The sequence below is a fragment of the Temnothorax americanus genome, unplaced genomic scaffold (genome assembly GCF_048541705.1).
Source record: "Temnothorax americanus isolate GAGA-0224 unplaced genomic scaffold, ASM4854170v1 Scaffold4, whole genome shotgun sequence".
NCBI lineage: Eukaryota > Metazoa > Arthropoda > Insecta > Hymenoptera > Formicidae > Temnothorax > Temnothorax americanus.
In genome coordinates this window covers 5,498,522-5,521,821 of record NW_027509547.1, presented here as the reverse complement: position 1 = coordinate 5,521,821, position 23,300 = coordinate 5,498,522, and the positions used below count along the sequence as shown (strand labels likewise).

Here is a 23,300-nt window from a genome sequence, read left to right as displayed (position 1 = left end):
GATTTAGCCAGCGCGAGCTGACACTTTTTTTATCCGGCAGAACCTCAACGACGCTGGCGCCGTAAAGCGTAAAATATTCTTCCTGCGCCTCCGACGATACGGTCGCGCGGAGACATTAGGCATCTTTCTTGCGTCGCGCGCGATGCCAAAAGTTTCAGCGTAAAGTGATATCCTCTTATCAAACTCGTACGATGTCGGAGAGAGCGTGAGTATCGTTTCTTGAATAAAACCGCATTTTTAATTCAAGTAACACGAATTAATAATAGACGTTCGTCATTGTCAGAACCTTTTCGCGCATACAATTCTATTTCCGTGCGCTGAACTCGTTTCTGTGTACGGGATTAGCTTTCGCTTCGATTATAAATCTCGAAAAAGAATTTCGCCGGAATAATGTAAAATGTTTGTAACAGCAGAAATTCCGACGAGGGCGTAAAATATCGCGTCTTGGATAACGCGTGTCGATGCCGAACCCCTTCGGCGCCGATTTATGGGCACTCTCGCGCCCGCCGATGCGATGCGCGCGTTACGCGTTCCACGCACACACGCTCTTACGGCCACGTATACTCCGAAACCGGGAGCGTCAATCTCGACGAAGCGTTCGCACAGTCGCATTAACGGCGCGCTGTTCAGTTTAATCCTTGCGTTTCGTGACTCGGGACAAAGCCCCTCGGATTTCTGACAGAATGGTATCGCACGAAACGGCCATTACCTTAGCCGATATGCCTATGTACGTACGCGAGTTAAAGGTCGATGCGAATTAACCAACACGGATGCGGCCGGGATTCTTTGTACGCTCGCCTTAATTATGCTCGCTCGTGCTGGTGAAGCGAAACTGCTATACAGAAGGGTAGCACGAAGCGGTTTAATCTATCGTACGCTTATTATATTGCATTTATTGCTCGATCGTAGCAAACCGGCGCGAGTATCCATCGGGTAATCCGAATCGACCGTGCACGAGCACGTTCACGTACGCGCGCGCGCGCGCGCGCGAGAGAGAGTTCCTTTCTTACTTCTCTTTAGCGTTAATGCACGGTTAGACGCCACAAAGCCACGATTATGCCTTGCCCATTAGGGCGTCCGGTCGATTACGGAATCGTGAAAAAAAAGACTCGACCAAGGACAATGTCGCGATGGGCGGTTGCCAACTGGTCCCGCTGGGATCTTTTTATTGGCGGTGTTTTAAGTAGGAGGGTTGCCCACGCCACACGCTCTTTTATCGTGTTGTTCACCCTCTTAACCATATCGATGAACACAAACCGAAGATTCTTTTTTTGGACTTTCTTTTTTATTTTTAATAAATCTCATCTAATGTTGATTGCTCCGAAATTACAGCTATATATGGTAGAGAAGTTACCAAAAGTTTAGATTAGACAAATGTGATATCCAGAGGATTCCCGATCTCTCTGCGTCACCGCGTTTCAAGAAACGAAACTGGAAGGAAATACCGACGCGCAATTTGCGGGCTCGGGAAAGCGAAAAGCTCTCGACGAATAGACTCGTACCAGGAAATCGAAAGCGCGAGGCATCGTCAGTGCTACGAAGAAACGGTCAGTGGTTCGCTGCATGCGTGGCCATATGGCGATTATCCGCATCCAGTTATTTATAGCGACGACTCGAACACGACGCCGCACGCAAAGCGTACACCCCCAGACGGCCCAGACACGCAGCATCCGCGATTCGTGCGTCGCGTCGCGCGTGAATTGGACCGGGCCTAGAATTCTAAAACCGCCGTCTTGGCGGTCGGGAATCGGCCTCGTAAATCGCGACCGCCTCGGAGGCTTTTCTCGGTGGTTTATACACACCTCCGTAGCCCGGAGCAGCGTCGTATCAAGAGAAGAATGTCGGCGGCTACGTGGAAACTAGCTGCTGGCCAGAGGCGCCCGGTTGTTTCTAAACCCACCTTATCTACTGGCCCCTATAATAAGCCGCGATTTGAGACCGTATATATCCCCCGCCCGCACATGCTCCGAGAGGTCCGCTCACACTCATACATTCCCATCGCGCACTAGGTAGCTACCCGCGAACCCTGAACGGCGTGTACGGCGTTCACTATACCACGAAGCGCGCTTGCAATTACAAGCTGGTCAACATATAATTATCCCCAATGACCATAAATTACTGGATTTTTATGCGCAACATTCTTAATTACCCTTTGAATTAACATCAATCAACCCCTTAATTGCACGCTGCCGCTGACGCTGCTTCCACGTCGTCGTCGTTGTCGTCGTCGACGATGTCGGCTATAGAACTATAGTGCGAAATGGCGATGTGTGCCGCGGGCTAAGAGCAGGACGCGGAAGAAAGACGCGGGCTGACTGGCGTGAGAAAAAGCGAGAGGGAGGAACGTAAGGGAACACGACAAAATCAGGAAACGGTGGGTGTCGCCCGAAGGCAACCCTCCCGAGGGGTGGATGACCGCCAATCCTCGAGAACCTCCTCACACGGTAGGAACGAACGTATCGCGTCGTATCGCGTCGCGTCGCGTCTGATAGTCTGATCGGACGACAGCATCGTGCGTAACGCGCCCATTTTAATTGCCTTCGGAGATCCTCGAGTGATTCTCATATCAATCGCCTTGGCGTATATAATCGCACGTCCTATTACACGGACTTTCACCGTTTATTCAGCGAGTGATTACCACCGGAGAAGCCGGCGAAAGAGGTGCGATACGATGCGAAAGGAGATTTATTTTGTCGTTCCGAAGAACAACTTCCGAAGAACCATCATACAGGAGAGTTTTGGATCTTTTGTTTTGGATCCAGAGTAGTTTGGATGGAACATAAAATATTGCCTGTATGTGGAATGCCCGATTTAATTTATATGTCGAATATCTTGCAGAAGAACCCTGCGGGTAGCCTCTTGGCCTTTTCCCTTTTTCGAAAGATTTATGCGATCTCGATCGTGAGTAACGCATTTTTCAAGGTCGCACGACGAAGGGTACCAATTTTCAAACGGTCGGCCATGGTGACGTTTGAACGATCGCGCTATAATCACTCGCGATATCTTCGTCCGGTTAAGAATTTCTCTTCTATTTCACAAATCACGAACCGTGAGGGCGATGCGATACGCTAATGAAACCGCACTCTCATTAAAGCATCCAAATCGACGATACTAATTGGCTAGCTTTCGGAATACCCGGCATTAGACCTCAGGACGCGATATAATAATCGCTGCGGACGAATTCGGTTTGGACAGCCGGTGGTTAAAGCGTCTAGTAATTTCACGGGCGCAGCCCTACAGCGATTAATATGATTTCGACGGAAATTAATGACTGCAAACGGAAAAAAGATAGGTTGCATATAGTCCTGCTCCGGTGGCGTGGAGATAGAATGGCCGAAAAAATGTTCAGATATTAAATACTCTGCGATTTTTTTTATACCATGTATAAAGTAAGATTTTATGTTGTTATGAAGATTAAAAATCTTCGAGTGTAATTAATTCCGATGTACTCGCGTAATATTAACTTCTTCGTTAAAAAATATTACATCTGAGGATGAAATTACCGCATGAAAATTTTGTCTTTGAGACGGACATCTCGATGAGAATTTACCTTCAACCTTTAATCCATTTATCGGCAGTCGCTCCCAAGGCACAAAAATTAGAATAATGCTTATTAATCAGCTTAATTAGCAGCAAAGCTCCTTGTTGCACGTTGCGTAAATAAATTAATTCCTCATAGCGATGATCGATGCGATCTCCTCGCCTAGCTGCGGTGCCTGCATACTGGTTTGGCTTATTTTGCCGTTTTAATTGATACGAGACAAATACGGCGACCGCTAGAGTATAATTATTTTGTCTTTCTACAATATTACATACAGGTTATTGTTGATTATCATGATATAACATGTAAATGCATATAGAGATGATTTTTATATTAAAAAATTATTACCTACGTATATATATATATATATATATATATATATATTTAAAATATTATATTATCTAATTATATAGTATGTTTATATATATATATATATTTATATAATATAATATTTCTTTGTGTTATAAGAAATTAAGAGATCGTATTGTATACGAGAGAAAAATACTTTTTAGAAATTGGGAGATATATATTGGAAAGAAAACTCTTCTTTCTCTATCTTAAAATAAATATTTTATTTCTATTTCTGTTAAAAGAAAAAAATATATAAAAAGGATTAGTTTACTTTGTTGGGGAAATTTGCATCATTTCGAATTTGTGGATGTTCCAGATGACTGTGCTTGCTCGATGAAGTGAAAACAGTAAAATAACGCGAAAACAGGTGGACATTGTCGAGCGGACGCAGAGATAAATCTTGGTCATTTTTCTCGCTGTTTGGTCCGTGAAGGATGGTATAAATCACTTTAAGTTCAAAGCCATAGCAATCGGCGGCAGTCTGCGGTTTCGTCAGAGAGAGAGCGAGAGAGAGAGAGAGAGAGAGAGAGAGAGAGAGAGAGAGAGAGAGAGAGAGAGAGAGACGCGTGTTTCTCTCGATCTCGCTCAATCATCTCGGGCATCTTGAAGAAGTTTTCGCAATTGTCGCTAAGCAGGCACCGCGCGACGCGGGCTCGTCAGGACACCCCATATTTATAAGGAAACAGGCGACATTAACACCAGAGTTTGCACTTGTGAGCGGTCTATTTGGTACCCAACGACCTAACGCTTTTATTATAAACACGCCGCCGTTTTAAAGCACGGCATCAAATATTTTTACGATGGCCATTATAAAACGCCTTTTATGAGGAACAAAGTAGCTCGCAGGCAGGAGGTGTTTTCTCGCCCTTTGACAATAATTTGTCCAGAATAACCGGCTCGTTTCACTCTCGGCCCCCCCCCGCACGCCCGGGCTTCCGCTCGATGATCCATCCAGCCCCGTTCGTCATAGGCGCGCGGCTTTTAAAAAGTAAAGCGCTGGACTCGGGCCAGCGCAAAAATAGAAGCAGATGTTATTAGTTGCGTTCACCAAGTATACGACGGCCGCCGCGGCGCGACGAGGCAGGCGGTGGCGGTGGCGGTGGCGGTGGTGGCGGAGGAAGGAGAGACGCGGGCAGAAGGCGACGAGGGAATGGCGTGTCCAGACGGTAGTGATTTCATTGCCCTTGAATTCTTACTAACTGAACGCTTAGATAAAAATAATTAGGCGGATAAACGCGGGGATGGAGGGGGTGGAGAGGAGGATGCCTGCGGACGTTAGTCGCGGCGATTTTATTCTGGAACCTCCCTCGGCGCCTCTCGCGTCGCAACGCGCGCCCTCCTCTATCTCTCTTTCTCTCTCTCTCTCTCTCATCCGATGCGATGCGCCAACCAAATGTTTTTGCTTTGAAGTTGGAAGATGAACGGGCCTCCTTCTAATTTCCAGTGTCTGCATTCTTAACAGCTGCACGCGCTGCCGTTCGATACGGCTGATGCGGTACCGCGCGTCGCGTCGCGCCGCGCCGGTTTAATTAGCATTTCGCGTGTCGTCTTTCTCCGACGGTTCTCAAAAAACCAAAAGCAAGCAACCGAATTGATATCGATCGGTTAACAAGGCTTCTCATCCTTTGCGGCAAATTGCTTCGTTTGTCCTTTATTAAAAAAAGTGTCACATGAGAGAGAGGGAGAGAGAGAGAGAGAGAAGTCCTGTTTTTTTTCCAGTCATTAAATTAATTCAAAGAACTCGAAATATACGTATAATTATTAGAGATTATTCACTCTATATACACAAAAGAAATCACACATTTGTGATTTCCCTTTGCATGCTCCTTACGTTTATTCGGTTTTATAAAATGATATCAATTGGAAAATGCGAGATCGTTATATTAAACACGACGCGAGCGTTTCGCGCTATTGAATCGAAATGCGCGAATTATATTCGCGCTATAATGGGATTGCGTCGTGCCGAGGACTTGCGCGGCGGCGCGCCCGCTATTAGAACGGTCCTCCGAGAGTTTTGGTCGATTTGCAGATTACGAGTCCCCGGGATGCAAGGCTGACATGGCGGAGGGTTCGGCCGAGGAGGAACAGAGCAGTACTGCTGCGCCCGCTTCCCCGCCAGCTGATCTTCGCACTCTGAACACCCAATTGTCGCCGCCTTATCACCACCAGCCCCATCTCCAGCCTCGTCTTCAGCATCTGCAGCATTCCAACATGCTGGCGACCGCCGTACCGCCCCGGCACAGCCACAGTATGCTGTCTCATCAGGTGAAAGCGGAGGCAGAGCTGGACGCCCCCTGCGATGTGCCATTGAATCTCAAGAGCGAGGTAAGCGCAGGAATCCCTTCTCGTCGATTATCGATGTTGGGAATCGGTTAACTGCTTTCGATTGTTCATTTTCGATGTGTTTTGCTCGCCGAGCGGAAATCGCAACACGTTGCATGACAAGCACTAACGATTACTGTCGCAAAAACCGTTCGTGCACAGTGCCTGGAAAACCATTTCGGCGTAATGTATATATTTCAGCTTGATGTAGCAAGTGTAGTTAATTACTACGTAAGATACCGCGACGGCCTATTTCTGTCGGTTATAGCGATCTCAAGCGATTGCTCGACCCATGCCTCGGTTGAAACGATCGAGATATCGCTATACGGCAGTGCTAAAGGATACGACGATCGAGACGGTCGTCATAACTCGTTACTAACGGTTTTGTGTGTCAATGACAACCAATTGTACGGTTAAGTAGCTGCCACGACGCATCTCAACCTAAATCGGCCAATGATCTTTCTGACCCGCAATGTATAAGATTAACGTACAAAACAAAGCGTATTCGAATGACTTCCACGAAGTTGAATGCGGCCGATATGCGATTTCGTTCGTTATCGCGTGTATAATATCTTCTAAAATGTGTATATTTAGCAGAAAATTATTTTCAGAGAATTTAATCTTAAATAGAAGCTCAGACACTAAGTCAACGGCAATCTCGGTATTATTGATTTACATCGACATTACGTAACATTCGCTAAATGCCTGCAAACCAAAATTTTCGTCATAAGGTCTAACCCTATGGAATTATATAACGTATAACGCAATTTACGTAATGTATAAAATAGACTCTTGTTATGATCAATGTGCGACAGCATGTCTTATTGAGTAATTATTTAAAAAGAAAGTCGTTAGTCTGGGTTACTCATTGCGCAATTCTGAGTAATATATTTAGTATAGTTGAAACGAATAATGTTATTAGATGTAATTAAAATGATTGCAAACTGACAGAGGTAAAAATATTATAATTAACACGTAAGTGACAGCAAACTGAAATTGTCAACTGAAAATGTAGCATGCGATTGCTTGTTAACGTAACTTGTTTTTCATTTACCAGGAATTAATAGAACGATACTGACAAGAGCCGTGGATAAATCAAATTCAAAAAAAGGTGGAATTTTAAAATTTCTAATAGTGCATGCATTTGTTTAAGTGTTATACACAAGTTTCCACATTTTCTAATAATAGAGTAAAATAATTTTTGTTGACCGCCCTCTCCTCGATCGAATCTGCTCGACCACTAATTTTCAGTGTTAAAAATTGATTTGATGTTAATCGCAAACAAATCGTATTTTAATTGCTACCAACATTATGTGAATTTATCGATATTCGTAACGTAAAACTTGCTCATGCGGCGAAATACGGAGAAGAGATGAAAATTAGGAAAGACTTTTTCGATCGGGAGACGTGGACAAGCTGAGCGAAAACTCATTAATGAAACTGATAAATCGGTCGTTAATTATTTCTCGTGCAGTGAAATTAGTTGTAAGTAACGGTAGTTGTAAGTCGTTAGAACGAGGCGGTAAAGTATGATGAGGAAATCCTGACTTCTCCAGCTGCGCGATCGTAAAGCGGAAAATATTTGCACGTAGCTTATACGTACCCGCTTCAATGAACGGTGACCAGTTTTGTCGATGCTTGCACATCGGACTAGCCAGTAGGGAAACTTTAGCAAACAAGCGTCCGGGGATTACTAGTCGTCAAATGTGTCTACTTTCTTTTGGGACAATTAACTTCTTGCTTATCGATTCTTTGCAGAGTCGTCGGTCGTCAGTTTCAAAAATGTTAACGTGGTTTATGAGCGAATACTGTGCATCGAGAGATATTATAGCGAATATAAAAATAAGGAATTAGTAAGCCTGGTGTCGCGGGCCCACGTTAGTAAATTCCTAGCGTCACGCACAATTCCTAGCTTCATTGATAACGATATAATTAAGTCACGCCGCGTTGATCCATCACTTTACGATCTTAATTGCCAGAACACAAGCCGCATGATATTCTTAAACGTAAAGAATTAGACTCTACGAAGAATTCGACAATGATGCCAATTAAGCGACGGAGGACGACAACCGCGACGCTAGACACGACGACTAGAGTCTCGAAAACGGTAGTCTCATCCGTTTAGAGCTCGTTGTGTGGATCTGTCCATCCATTACACTATTATCCCGTCGGCAAACACGGTATCCACGCCGGACTCCACGCACGGACTTAATATGCCCGGCGCGCATCTGAGAAGGGAGCATGCAATTTACGCGCAAAAGAAGGAGAATGTTTTATTCGCGCCTGACAAAAAGAAATATCTTACCGGTGTACGTGCTGAGAGGATGCGGATAATAAAGCCGCGCTTCCGAGATGCGTGACGAGAAGGAGGAATTTCCCGACCCGATCAGTAATCGATCGATCATCGTCCACTGATTTCGCGCGTAAAACAATTTCGCCGCTTTCGACTGTTGTCGAAGCAGCGTCAATTTTCTCGATCGGGAACATCAAGAATAAATCGCTCGCACTTTGCGCGGAATCGACCGATATGCGGAGACGCGCGCGGGTGTTATATCAGCGGAATAATTTATCCGCGATTTCATCGCGGGTAGCTCACTCGCGTGGAGTTCCACAGTCGCTCGAACTTCTGTTAGACGATCATAAATTATTAGACCTTTGAACGCGGTATTCTTAACGACCCCCTCAGTGCCATTAGCCGTTCCTCGTAATTGCGGAATATCTCTCTTTCTTGGGAGAGTAATGGATATTCGACGACGCTAATATGTATAAGGATATAAGGAACAAGCATAGATTTTGTGAGATGCACAAGGCCATCTCTGCGCAAACGGAGACATTGCCAAAAAAGATCGTAAAAGAACTGCGCGCATATATTCTCGCCTCCGAAATTTTTCGCGAAGTAAAGTATTTAAATTACTGACAGAGACGAATTAACCGTTCTACGATCTCGGAAATGCGTAACGTAGAGTATAACGTAAAAATTCGAATATCGAATATATCGCGCGATGGTAGAGAAGCGCAAAACCCGAAATGTGGATCGAGCACCCTTTGCATCCGCGAAGACCGCAGTAATGTGCATATATATGCAAATATTCGCGTATCTCACAGACACAATCTGCGGACCGGAAACCGTTAAACGCTCGACGGATGCATCGTCACGAATATTCCTCCACTCGTGGTCCCGAAGATTTCGTCCCGGTCACACGATAGAAGCCGCTAAACCATCTACAGGCTTTGCCGCAGAAGCAGCGACCCTATCCAGACCCTCTCGAATCCGAAGACGCAAATTTCACGTAGCTGAATCCGGCGCGTTGACCGTCCCGATGGATCGATACGCCGTAACCAGCCTTAAGGCGCATTCCAGCTTGATGGCCAGTAGTCCCGGCCGTAAATGCATCTGTCAAGAAAGTGATTGAAGGTAAACGATTCAGGGGGAGTCGCAAACGCCCAGACGGATCGGATCTCATTACCTCGGTGGCTCATTTCAGCGACTCAATTGCATTTCGATCGGATTTCACAATTATTATGATTATTGTTGAGCGAGACCCCGCGCAGCGCATAGGTCTCTCTGCGGCCGCGCCGATTAGAATCCGACGAGAAGCAGTCATCTCGCGCGCCAGCAGAGCGTCCAGCTTTTGACTCGCCGAGCCGAGATGCCCCGCGCTTTGATCGGTCGTAAAAAAATCCGTTTATCGCGTTGCACTATGGGTTTGTTTACACGCAGTATAATGATATTTGCTGGCTGTGCGCCAGTGTACGCGAAAGGCTGCTATAGCAGGTATCGATGCTACCAAGATCACCCGATGATGATTCTACTAATTTGAGAGATAACGTTTTCGCATAAGCAAATCGTCGTTATAACGCGATCATGATCTCACGCGGTTGATCAGAGCGGATAGAGCTCAGTCGCGCCGACGATTCAAGAACGAGGAGAATACAGGTCGAACTTTCATCGAAAAATCCGTTTTATGACGCATTATTATACTTGACGATCGCAAAAGATTTAGCTAATAAAAACGTACGTTTGACTGGTGATCGTCCGTAAAGCAACGTGGTCAGAACGACGAACGTGGAAATGGGTGGCAAAAAGAAGAATGAAAAAAAAGTGGAGGAAGTAAAAAGAATTAAAACGCCGAGATATTCTATCGATGGCTCGTCTATTTCTCTCACATGGTATTCGCGGAGTGATGGAATGTTTATCAATAGATTAATCTCCGGAGATCGGCGGGTGGTTCCGCGTCGTCGCCGGGCAGGCTCCTCGATTGCGATTAAACATAAAAGTATTATTTCAATCTGGCCCCTCCGCGCGTGTCGGCCATACATTCTCTCGATGTGTGTATGTCATCTCCGTCGGCACATACGCACACAGACGCGCGCGCATACGTGTGTATGTGTGCACGTGTGTGCGCGCGCACTTACTCGCGCGACCGATAGATCGGGCATTTTTCCATTAGATTGGAACTTGATTAAATTGAAAATCTGTCAATTTAGGAAAAAGCATCCGACAGCTTATATTGACGGTGGACATTATACGCGGTGGCCAACGAGGCAGAACTCGTTGGCCTGACAACTAGCGGAGATATAAAACCCATCGTCGCGACGATGGACCCGGGATGCGCGCCGGGCTGTTTACTTTTTGCTTCCTTTTGCGCCCTTGTAAAATTAATTGCCGGACGCTCTTTGAGGGTGACGCTCGCTTTCGCCGTTCTACCGATCGCGGAAATTTGCTCACGGTGTCATTCGTTCAATCTCCACCCTGATATGATTCCGACGCAGCACACCCTCGGTATCCTCTCCTCCCCGCCCCCCGTTCCCCCCATCCCCCTCCCCCCTCTCGCGACAGTTCCGTATCCGTCGCGAGATAGTCGCTGACGAGTTTTTGTAACGAGCGCATTTATCGCGTACACTTTTAAAGGAATAATGTGGCTTTAACGGGTTTAATCTGCTCGCATTTGCCGTTCGTGTCATCCTGCGACGAAGGAGGAAGGGCGTTTCTTTCGGTCGTTTGACGAGCGTTAAGTGACCCACATGCCTAATCATCCACGCTTGAAACATATGTTACGTCCACTGCTCGGCCAGCACTAATTTAATTGCGGTGCGTTCATCTTGACGGGATTCTAAGAATTTACATAGAGACTATGGTTAAGAATTCAATCTTCTGATGCTGTGCAACTAGATGCTGTGCAAACAGATACAAATCTCTTGATACGTAATCTTCCTCGATATAGCAAGTAGATTAAATTACGCAATAAAATTATTATCTTTTAGTGTTGTTTCTTTTCTCTCTCTTTCAGTCGATTACTTTTAATTTATCTTACTTCCGTCAGAGCTTATCGTTTTAATCGCCGATGTTATCCAACAATATTATCGTTATTGCAAACTTTGTTTTATTGCTTGATGGAACATGACAAAATTCGTAAAAAGAGAGAAAAGTATTTTATCTCTAAAAAAATATAATCCGAGTAAACGAAACGGAGTAGTATTATCGCAATTGAGTTAAAAGAATATTTTTTGCGACGAGCAACATTAAGCACAACGGAAACGTAAGTGTAATTTGCTTATGTACGGCGCCATTGTCCGAACAGTTTGATGTTTGCCGCGCAATCGAGAACATATTATACTTACGATAAGGTGCACCGCGATTGCAGCGGATAATTTAATTGAAAATGCTGACCTAACGATAATGCACCGGCACCGGAGAAATTTCGCGCCAACGCGGTCACTATTAAGAATACTTTAGGTCGAATGGACCGCATGTTGATAATTCACGTATATTACATATAATACGCTAATGCATTGTCACGATTAAGTGCGCTCTAATATCATTTCCTAACGCGAAACGGCGCTTAAAACAGTGCTTATTTCCAACATTAGTACAAAGCAAAATTGTCGTTGAAATATAATTATTTAATTAGATTGCATATTTTAGATGCACATTAAGCGCTGACTTTAAACGTATATAAGAATTCGGTGCTAAAAATTGATTATCATTAAAATGGACTTTAAATCCGAATAGGATTTTCTCGCGTGGCGAAAAACTTAATTCCGCATAGCCCAGCTCAGAAAAGCCGAAACTTTACATCGTCTAACGTTGTTGGTGCGAAGTTAAATCGTATCTCGCGAGTGTCCAAGCGGACCTTGATTAAAGACGATCGTGGGGCGGGAAGAACCGCGGATAAGTCAGAATGTAATCGCGCACCGGGACGCGGCCTTTTAAAGTAGGAAACTCGCCGGAAACTACCGGCCGCATGGCACCGAGAACTCCCCGGTGCGGTGCCAAATAACAATGTTGGATCTCATAAACAAGGAGACAAGACAAATACCCGCCTGGACAGTGGTTCCTAGGGCGCGGAGTGGACAGAGTCCGTTCTGCCGCCCATCCACCCCTCTGGGGATGGGAGACTCTGCTGGTAATTTCACGGTGTCTTGCATCCCTGAGCTACCCTCTCCTCCCTTCTCCCCTTTCCCCTTCCGTTGCACTTCTCCACGCGAAACGTTTTCGGTAACGTGATACGTTAACCGCATTCGTCTGATATACTCCAACTATGATCGGCGATTTCTGAATCGATCGAACGTCCTTCTATTTAACGTAAACTTTCACAAACTTGTACCCAATGATGTATGCAAATGCCGTTGCTCCGTTGAATCACATTGGAATGGTTGCAGTTTCAAAAGAATCTATGTTTTATGAAAATGATTAAAACATATTTCGTTTAGTCTCTAAATTGTTTTATATGAAACAAATAAATCATCAGAGCCATTAGTTTATTGAGATAAAAATGCGTAAGTACAATGATAAAAGACGTTCACAGATTTATATTCATGGCAAACGTATTCAATTATAATGCGTAGCGAGAGCTTTATCTTGGAGCAAGTACAGGACGGGATGAAGGAAAGGAGGGGGGAGGGTCACTGGGATTTGCGCGAATGGCCGACGACTTAATTGATCGAGGGCCATAAGCGAATTAGGGATGACCAATGTTCCACGTGCGGAGCTCAGGAATATGGACGGGGGAAGACACCAAGTTAATTCAATTCGAGGAGGCTGAGGAGGGTTTTGGGACGTATCTCGCGAGACGTAAATTTGCGTACGGACCGTGCGGCGCACCCCTTTCCTAAAGAACGACGGACACTTCAACAAATTGCATCGACGCCTTGGAACTGGCCGTTCCTTCCTTCCTTCCTTCCTTCCTTCCTTCGTCGTCCTTCGCGACCTTTTTTTCTTTCTCTCCTTTCGTTATTGCACGCGGTCGCGAGTCATAAATCAAATTATACGTTGAGTGAGATTAGATTTCTGTTTGGCCACGCTCGAATTCACGAGCAGTGGATTCGACGAGGGTAAGGCTGCGGTGGAAACCTTCGCCCTTCCTGTCTTCCGCGCCACCACCCCTTTCCCGACCCATCCCGGCGTACCTCGGTGCTGCTTGGCGATGGTGCTGGTACTGCTGCACTACGAGGTCCAACATTAGTTAACGATTAATCAAGGCGCTTGTAGCTCAACATATATCATTAAACTAGTTAGCGAAGTAGGGTCGGCCAAGTGTGCTGACCACTGGCTACACCACCCACCACCCCATTCTCTCTCCACCGGCCGGCCCTGACCGAACCCCTTCACCGGGTCTTTCCCTCCCCCCCTCCCGCCGACTTGCTCGCGGAGCCGATCCAACCCTCTGGCGACGTGCTCACCTACCGAATGGAACTCTTAGAGACTCCAGAAGCGAGTTTAAGCTCGTCGCTATTTCGTCCGTTTCTGGTGTGTGCCAATTGCTCGTTAAAGCGCAGAAACAGGGAAATTGGGATAGTCGAGGGTGGGGGGCATTGCACTCTCTAATGCTAAAATGAGTTCTCGTACCGCCTGAGATGTCGATAAGACATGGAATTTCTAACGAAGGCTCGCGGAAAACGCTCCGCTGTCTTGTAACGCGATTGGATTAGATGAAGAACAGTATCGACCGATTTTATAGAAATCGGTGAACTCATTACTAATCGAACAACCGGGTGAACGCCGCTATCTAGAGTCTCGTGGAACTTTCGCAGTGTGCCGCCCTCTCTGTTGGATTGACCTCCTCTCGGATCTTCTCGCTTTCCCGCACCCCTGCCCGCACTTCGTCTCTTCTAGTTTTAACCATCGGGAGACGGCCGCATAGCCTCCCGTGCGCCCGCGGGCGCCCCTTATAAATCCTGCAGGACTCCTGCAGGCACTAATGTACGACTGTTTGCGGGTATAACTTGGCCCCGACACGAAGGATAGGGGATGGTGTTTCCAGTACATGCTAAGCCGGGGCTAAAGGCCCGCTAGACCGAGCCATTCCTCACTGCCCTACAGACTTACACCTCCGCCCCCGTATGCTTGTCTTTGCTTCTTATCCCTAAGCAAATGTGGTCACCGCGAGGAGGGCGCAGGGATTTATTGATGGATTTACGACCTTGATGTTTGGATCTTGGAATAAGACGAATGGAATCTTGAATTCGCGGACCGTCACGCGTATACAAACTTTGCTCCACGTATCTTAGAGAAACGATGCCAATAGTAGTTTTATTATATACATTTGATATTTAAATTAATCAACGGCTATATTATAATTTTTTAAATAATTTTTTAAATTATAAGTTTGAATCGTATATTTTATTTTTATATAAAATAAAAAAAGAAAGAACTGTTTGACACTGTGAATTATAAATGACAACGATTTGTAATGTAGTGATGAGTGATTTGTTCGATACATTTCGAGACATAAAAAATTATTTAAACGGAGCGGATGGCAGCGAGAGACAAAAGCAATTTATGCTGCAGAATCGATGAGCTCGTTTGATGACCTACGAAAGATACCATCCACAGATTATCGACGTTTCGCGATGGAGCAGAAATCCAAAAGGGCCAGACACATTAATACCATGGCGGAGAATCACTTGGCAAAGTTATTTGACCACCACTGTTCATCCTGGGAGATGGTATTAAATTCCCACCCCTTTCCACCACCCTGCACCCTCCTCCAGTGGTCCGGACAGACTTGTACCAAGGACCAGAGCGAGCTAGGCACCAGTGTCCGGCGGTGTCGTCGGCAAACGTTTGCTCGACAAACAAACTCAACTCCCGTCCCTGCTTCACCATTGCGCGACTCTGTTTTACTATATAAATGAGATGGTCACCCTAAGTACAGGGTTGAAAGGGATGATACTGCACGAGTGTGCGTCTCGTCGGTGCCATCCAGTCGCTCTTCAGAGGCGACTGTCACTGTCGATCCTTCGTCTCTGGTCTCTTCGAGTCTCATACCAAGGGATGGAAGGGAAATGATAAGAAATAGGTTTGTTGACGTCGAAAGTGTCCGCCGTGTATTTCTTGTTTATCGGCATTTCCAAAAGGAAGATGTTTGGTCCGCTGCTGGACGTTAGTTATCTCGCGCACAAATTTCGTGATGAAAAAAAAAAACAATTATTAATTATACAAGCTTCAATATATATCGCTGTCCGTATAATGACACAAAGTGACAAATATCAGCTTGCTTTTAAATTATGGAATTGGAAATGTCGATGCATCAGAAAGCTATCAAAAGTGTCTGTATTATAATAAATTGACAATTATAAAAATTCAATTTGGAAGCTTCAAGCACAGTATTGCATGCATTAATCAAACGGGATGTGAGAGCAGTAAGTTTTCTCCTGGCTTTGCAAAAGTTTCGATCGAAATTTAATACTGATAAATAATAGAATTAATTTGTAAATTAACTTCGTTATTACGTTCGGATCCATTTATGGTTGTTACAAGGTGTTCGTTACGTAACGGAGAACAAATATGGGAACAATCTTCGTGCTTGGAGGATGAATTTCATTGCGAAGTTAGTGACCGTTCGGCTGCTCAAGAATAATATAATCCTCCGGTGTGCGCCGAGACTACTCTGTATTAATGTTTGCCCCGATATCTGTAAACAGGCATTACCTGTATCTCTGGACCGAGGTGTAACTATCCGCTAGGCGAGCTCATGGTAGATTTGAACGTTAGCTCGCCACAGGGATTAGAAACTTCCTACGGCGAGGTCACCGTGCATACTGTTTGCGTTTCTCTATCGGTGCCTCGTAGAAAGGAAAAGAGGAATACGTGGTCAGGTAGCTTGGATCTACGTGGAGTAACGGACGCGTTCGAAACTAAAATGATATACGAGCGTCAGCTAAAGAAATTTCAGCGCGCCACGCGCAAGTCTTGTCCTTTCGGCATTGAAGCTAATGATTATCTCGATTACTATAAAGAATCCAATAGTTTCATTCGCGGCGAAATTCGTGATGGCATTCGTTAATATAAATTTTTTTCCCTGAAATGTCTGAATAGTCCATTTTAGTTGCATATACGTAACGTCAAGAGATGCAACGATATGATACGCGTACGCGATAAGAAAATGAAAAAAAAGTCGATTAGCCGTAGAGGCGAAAAATTAAACGCGTAGTCGTATATAGCGGCGAGTGAGGAAGACGCGGCACGTTTACAAGAATTCATTGCGAACGATAACACACTGGTGAGCGATGACACAACGGGCATTATCGTAGATGACAGAATGGTCGGTTTCATTCGCGCGCGTGCGTGTTACGCGTGCGTGTACGTGGACAGACGGTTAACTGACGCGGCATATTTACATTGTGTGGCGGTGCAATTAAGCCTCGTATCCGGCATCAAGCGTAGGAAATTCCGTGCGGACTAACACCTTGCTCCCTGCATTCACGCGGCCTGCTTATGTCCTGCGCTGCATCCTGCTGTCCTCCTCGCGGCAAGAACAGCACATATACGATATCCGTTTGAAACTTTAACCTCTTTCCTTTTCACCTTTTACGGATGTACATCCCAAGGAAATGGATTATCCAATTACTTAGAAAAGAATTCAATTCAAATTTTCGAACGATTTCGGATGCGATACTTGGATTTTTGTTACTGGTATCGGTATCAAAGATCGCCGTTTTTACAAGAAACTATAAGAGAAGCTATAAGAGAAAGTCTTACCGATGTTTATTTTGTTTATATTAAATGAAAACTTAAAAATTATTGATTACTATTATTACATATTTGTATATATTAATTAATTAATTGCAGATATTGATATAGATATCACATATCATATATATTATAGATATTACATATTTATATATTAATTATTGCTAAAACTCTCTTTTTAATTTGTGACATAAATAATTACATATATAATGTTGTGAAATTTATACATAAAATTTCGAGAATTAGCGAATAAGTACTACACTATTGTTACATTTTATGAATTTCTCGATTTGATGAATTAAAGGTTATCTCTCTTTCGCGTTTAATTCTAATTTTCAAAATTTCCAAAATAATTTTCAATGCGGTATTTTCTTTATGATTATAAATATAAATGTGAATCCATTCGCAACCAACCATATCATACATATCATACATATTACATATGCGGCGAAAGCTACTTCGATCACGGCGCATTGATCCATTCTTCCCGTCTGCCGAAGATATAATAACTGTTTCTACGGCTCGTAAGGGAATTCCGCAAGACCGCTTTGAATCGGGTGGGAATCATTCGGGAAAACGTTTCGGGAACCGTTAACGTACCTCAATGTGAACGCATCTTACGAATGATTGTTCTCTTGGGTGCGTGCAATATGATCGTTCACTTGCCGAGAATGAGAAGTTTTGACTCGTTCCTTAAATATTATACTCCACTTGTACTACGTTTCCTTAAGTATTATACTTGTTCTTAAGCATTAAGGAATCGATTGTGTTGACTTCACGGCACACATGTACAACTCTGACGCGATGTGCTAATTGAAGCGTTTCGCGGAATGAGTTAGACATACACGTTTATTAAGGAGAAGCGAAAATCCGTGAATCGTAGATAATTAGTACACGTTTGCTTATTGTTTGATAAAAATTATCACGGAAAAAGAAATGAAAGCATCAAACGTGCTCGATGAAATAAACCAAAAGCGTGAAATTTTTATAATTTTAATTAAATTGTAGTTATTTAATGATAAAACTTTATACGCATTTTTTCTATACCTGACGGCTATATCCGCGAACTATCACACATGAGTAAATAATCCTCGTTTGGCGAAGCACCACCTGTGTAGCAACATGGAAATAATTTACGCAAATGATGAATATCCACTCGGGCTCTTTGCTTTACAGGTTGCTGGTGCGTATGTATTGCGACGGAGGAAACGCAAGAAGCATCGCACAAACTTGATAATCACTGCCGTCTCTTGTCAACTGCGACTTATCGAGTCTCACTATCTCGGATCTCGCGGTGCGTTTAATTGTCGTTAAGCCGGTCGCCAACATTTTGTAATTGATTGAAGCAAAATACAGTCGTGCTAGGTAGGCCGGGCAATCGGGGGGACAGCCTGAGATCCAGTAAGTCAAATTTTCCCCTCAAGCGACGACCGCTCGTCCCGTGTACATGACGTTTTAATAACGGTTCGTGAGCGATTGAAAATGTCAATCTACTCCGCTTTTGCGCGTGCACTACATTCGCGATGCGTGCGAAACGCTCGTCGAACGAAAGGTTTCGTATCTGTTTAAACGTCGCGTCGTCGTTTAAGAGTTCCGCTCGATCTCGCGTGTTCGTTTAACGCCTTGGAATTGTCGAGATATATATATTTTTTTAAGTAAAGTTTCACGCCGGCTTTTTAGCACATTATTAAGTACCTCTTGAACACATTAGAAGGAGGTTTTTCATCGATACGGACTCGTTCTTCGCGCGGCGAACTCGCGCACCGGCCACGCCAGCCAACCGGACGATATTTAATATACGATCAACTTTTTCATTTTCGAATTGGATTGTAACGTATCTCTTTTCCCCGTAAAAATTTTTTTATAAAATACGCAATTATTTTATATTGCAATAAAAGAGATTTTTTGCCGAGATAAAAAGTAATAAAAAAAATTTCATATTAATTTTTAAACACGGAGCGCAAATTTTTTATCGGAACACACGGAAACAAGGGTTACTGGTTTAGATACATTTATATATTATGCAGTATGTAATTACTTTCCGATAGAGAAGGGATTTTTTTTGTCCAAGATAAAAAAATAATAAAAATTTATATTAATGTTCAAAATGCATACCCGAGGCACGATTTTCACCCCTGGCAATTTCAAGACAGGAACAATACTACATGCTTTTTTTCCTACGTAATGCTATAATGGAATTATTTCCACCACGCTTCATTTAAACGAATGTTACGATACTATTGCCACGATTCCAGCTAAATTCCACTAAAAATCTGTACTAAATTCTGATTTATGTTTTGCGAACTTTTTTTTTACATCACTTAGAATTTAGAGTATAAATTCAAACACGTACAACGTACACAAATAAAGAAAATTCTTTAATCGCGATTATTGGAAATTAAAAATTAATCGAGATTCATGCGAATCGACGTCGCTGTAACGTACAGGCGTAAAATACTCAAGTTCGATCTCAGAGTCAAACTCTAGCTGTCTCGTGTTTTGATAATCAATTGTGTTCTCTCTCTTTCTCTCTCTCGTCGACGTCGATCAGAAGGCGACGGTGTCCGATCCGAAACAATGGCGTTAGCGAGGATAGGCGGGAAGCGGTATCGTCCGCGCGAGTTTATCTAGCCAGTTCTATCTTTTATTAGCATCCCGTAGAAGCTATTTCGTAGCCCTTTCTCTATCGCCTAACGTATCCAGGCAGTTTCTCTGGAGTCTCTCGGCCGTACCGTAGTCGAGCAGGAGTACCAGAAGTGCGTATTTACGAGCGTTCCCGTCCATAAAGCAACCTCGCGCCTGATTTTGATACATTCTCCACTCCGAGCACTATCTCACGCGCGAATACGACCTACGTAGCCATACACTTGGGATTTATGGTGATGCTGCGCGCGTAAGCGATAGTTTTGTTTTGTATTCCATGTAGCAGCCTGTCTCTCTCTTTCTCTCCCTCCTTCTCTCTCTCTCTCTCTCTTTCTCTCTCTCTTTCTCTCTCTTTCGCGCGCATTACACCCTGGAATTCCACGGATTTTTAAAGGGGAAAAAAAGAGAAACGGGAAACATCCTCATGTAAATCGCATGAGTGAAAACGGAATTAAATTGACGTCAATGCAAGTATTTGGTGCAGTCATTTCCTTTCTCATAACATGATTCTCGATACGCCACTTTCGCGAACTCAAGTGGGGAGATCTGCGACTGCGAATCGAGCGAAAATCGCGCGCGAAGATATGATAATGAGAAAAAAGCGAATATTACGAGAAGTGATTTATGATTACATCTGTTAGAGACGCAAAAATTTTAGGAGATATATACTGCAAAATTTAAAGCGACGAGCAGACGGATACGTGTTGCTGAAACATACATTAGGCGTTGGAGAAATAACGACAGACTGGCGCGGGCAGGAATAAATACGCAGCGAGCATGAAGCGCAACCCTATAGCAGCAGCAAATATGCAGCCGCGCGTCACTCCAAGACATATTTTTACATCCGACATAAAACTTGGCGTAAATCGATAATGTTCAACAATACTATTTTTGTTCGTGCAGATGTCAGATGTGCAAATGGTATAACGTCACGAATTAATGTAATGTGCCCTCGGCTACTTAATCCGTTTATTTAAAATCGCATGTTGATCGTCAACGTATGTTATCATGATATCGTGATATATTTTACCTTTTCATTCTAAACGTGCAACAGATACGCAACAGATTACAATTAAAAATTCAGATATATCGCCCCGGGAATTGCAGCGTATCTCGTTAGAGGCGTCGTCGATTGTACGAGATGAAAACGTTACAGGTCTTGCGGTTAAAATATATATTAGATACCGAAAATATTGTTATAATGACGCAGGCAGGGTCTGCTTATGCAGGGAATAAATGCATGGGAAAAACGCGAAGGGCCGATTCTGGGCAAGGGGCACTCAGGATCCTGGAGTCCTCGCGCGGGTGTACGCGCGTATACATATATATATATATAAAGCGTCTGTGCATATCGTAATCACAATATTATGATGGAATTGGGAGGGCCGGGTTTCCCATTTCTATTTTAATGGCATCGGGGATTTCAAGCGGGGCTGTGCCAAGCGTCGCGTAATAACTTGTATCCCAGTCGAAAAAAAATATCGGAAGGCTCGCTGCAAGCCGGTTTATGAGATCCTCGTTTTTCATTCGATGCGTTTTTTTATTTGGAAGCCGCGTGTCCCGCGCATGGCGTTTAAATGTTAAACTAACGCGCGCACGTCGTCGCTTGGATTTTCCCTCGTCTTTCGCTCTTGATCGCCGATTCGCGATGCCTATCGCATCCAAGGGAAGTGCACCGATGTAGAATGATCGCTATCATAATTGGACCCCGAATGAATATTTAGTCCGAATTGCGAGCGGCCGTTTAGATAAATCCATCGCTAACGTGCACATTCGTATACGGGTGTTTATTAATTAACAGCAATTCTCACATTCACGTGTGTACCTCGCGCGTGTGTAAGAAAAGAGAATCGATCGTCGCATGCCGAACGGCTGTTTAGAAAGTTCCGCCGTATTTCTTTTGCGGAACTTGGCGAATAAAGACGGAACGGATACCGGAACGAGGGCGGCGCGGTATTAGCATAATATATGTCGCAATTATCGTTATAATTGTTCAAGTTGTTGGCAACTGGTTTCAATATACGCTCACTTTCGCGTTCATCCTCTACCCTCTAACGAGGCGTTCCTTCGAGGACAATTTGCAGAGGTATAGAACTTCCTACCGGCCAAAGTGTATCCAAGTCGAGTATTAATCGATTAAATATCCAAGGAGAAACAAATATACGTTCCATTTTGCTGTACATTTTTAAAACAATTTTTCTACGCCTTTAACATACGCTCTCAGACTTGTTCATTAAAGATTAAGAAATAATAAAGAATAAAGATTCTATCTTGAGGTTGTGAGGCAACCGGCTAAATAAAAATACTCAATCCGACATTATAAAAAACTACATAAATAAGAAAAGAGTGCTAAATAATAAAGTAGTCAGAAATTAAAGATATCAGGTGTCGATGCGCGCCAAATATGGAAACAGTGTCGTTGCCGACTGTTTTACAGGGTGGAAAGTTCTTCAGGGAGCGGAGGATTAAAAGTTTACTTCGCCGGTGGACGAGGCGGGGAGAGAGGGGAGTTGGCGGTTGGCAAGAATGACTCCGAGAAGTTAAGATCCATGAGAAAGGAGTCTGTAAAGTTGCTGAAACTTTTTAGTAAGAATTAATCACCGGAAGATGGTGACTGGTCCTTATTAAATTGTGACCTCGCCATTTATTTCGATGCGGTTAGTCCAAGCGATTCAATTTGCGGCTGCGGCGTTGCGCGAGTAAATTACGTTAGCTGAAATTATCACCATTGATGTTATCCAGCATTTGTGAGAATGCTATCCGCCGCAATAAATAATTCCTTTCCATGCTGTTTATGATAACTCCGAGTTTTATCCGACAACCTTGCCGCAATATACATAGTAACAAAGATACATTCTACCTCATGTACAAATAACGGTTCGCTGGCAACAGACAATCCTAAGTGAAGCCGCTGATACGCATTTCGCGATCGTATACCAGCGTGCGGTGACCATACATACATTCACGCATACACACACACACACACCTCTCTCTCTCTCTCTCTCTCTCTCTCCTTTTCTTTCTCTCTCTCCCCCTCTCCCCTCGCAAATTGCATTTCGCGCTACGTACCTATACGTTAACCAGTGCGGTCTTTATTATGTATGTTCAGCGTATGAATCCTTGATGGATTCCAGATACTTCATTACACCGCTATTGACCTGAATCTTTTATTATCTTTCCACCGCGTAGACACAACGGTGCGGCGGTGGCGGCTGGGCTCATTATACTGCAGAAAATAATCATTATGTCCATTGACCGGCGCGCGGGTGGGGAGGCAATTTTATTTTTCTGTGTCCGACGCCGCGCCGGTGAATACGTCTCTGATGACGATTAGTGACCCTTGGCATCCTTAATGACCGCCCGCACACAATCGTACCGCCTCGCGTACCGCTTATGCGTTGACGCACGCATGCTCGTTGAGTAATATCTAGATCTAGCCGCGCTGAACATGATATTCGGAGCGGCGAG

General features: G+C 44.1%; 1 protein-coding gene across 5 annotated transcripts in view; it reads left to right on the top strand.

The window, feature by feature from the left end:
* Positions 1-23,300, top strand: part of Pdm3 (POU-domain protein pdm3) — a 153,366-nt gene that overhangs the window by 45,465 nt on the left and 84,601 nt on the right. For all 5 annotated transcript variants that reach the window (XM_077415237.1, XM_077415239.1, XM_077415236.1 and 2 more), the window contains one exon: positions 5,922-6,217. In XM_077415237.1, coding sequence (XP_077271363.1) covers positions 5,951-6,217 — 267 coding nt within the window. In that variant the 5' untranslated portion in view covers positions 5,922-5,950. The remainder of the gene's footprint in view (positions 1-5,921; positions 6,218-23,300) is intronic.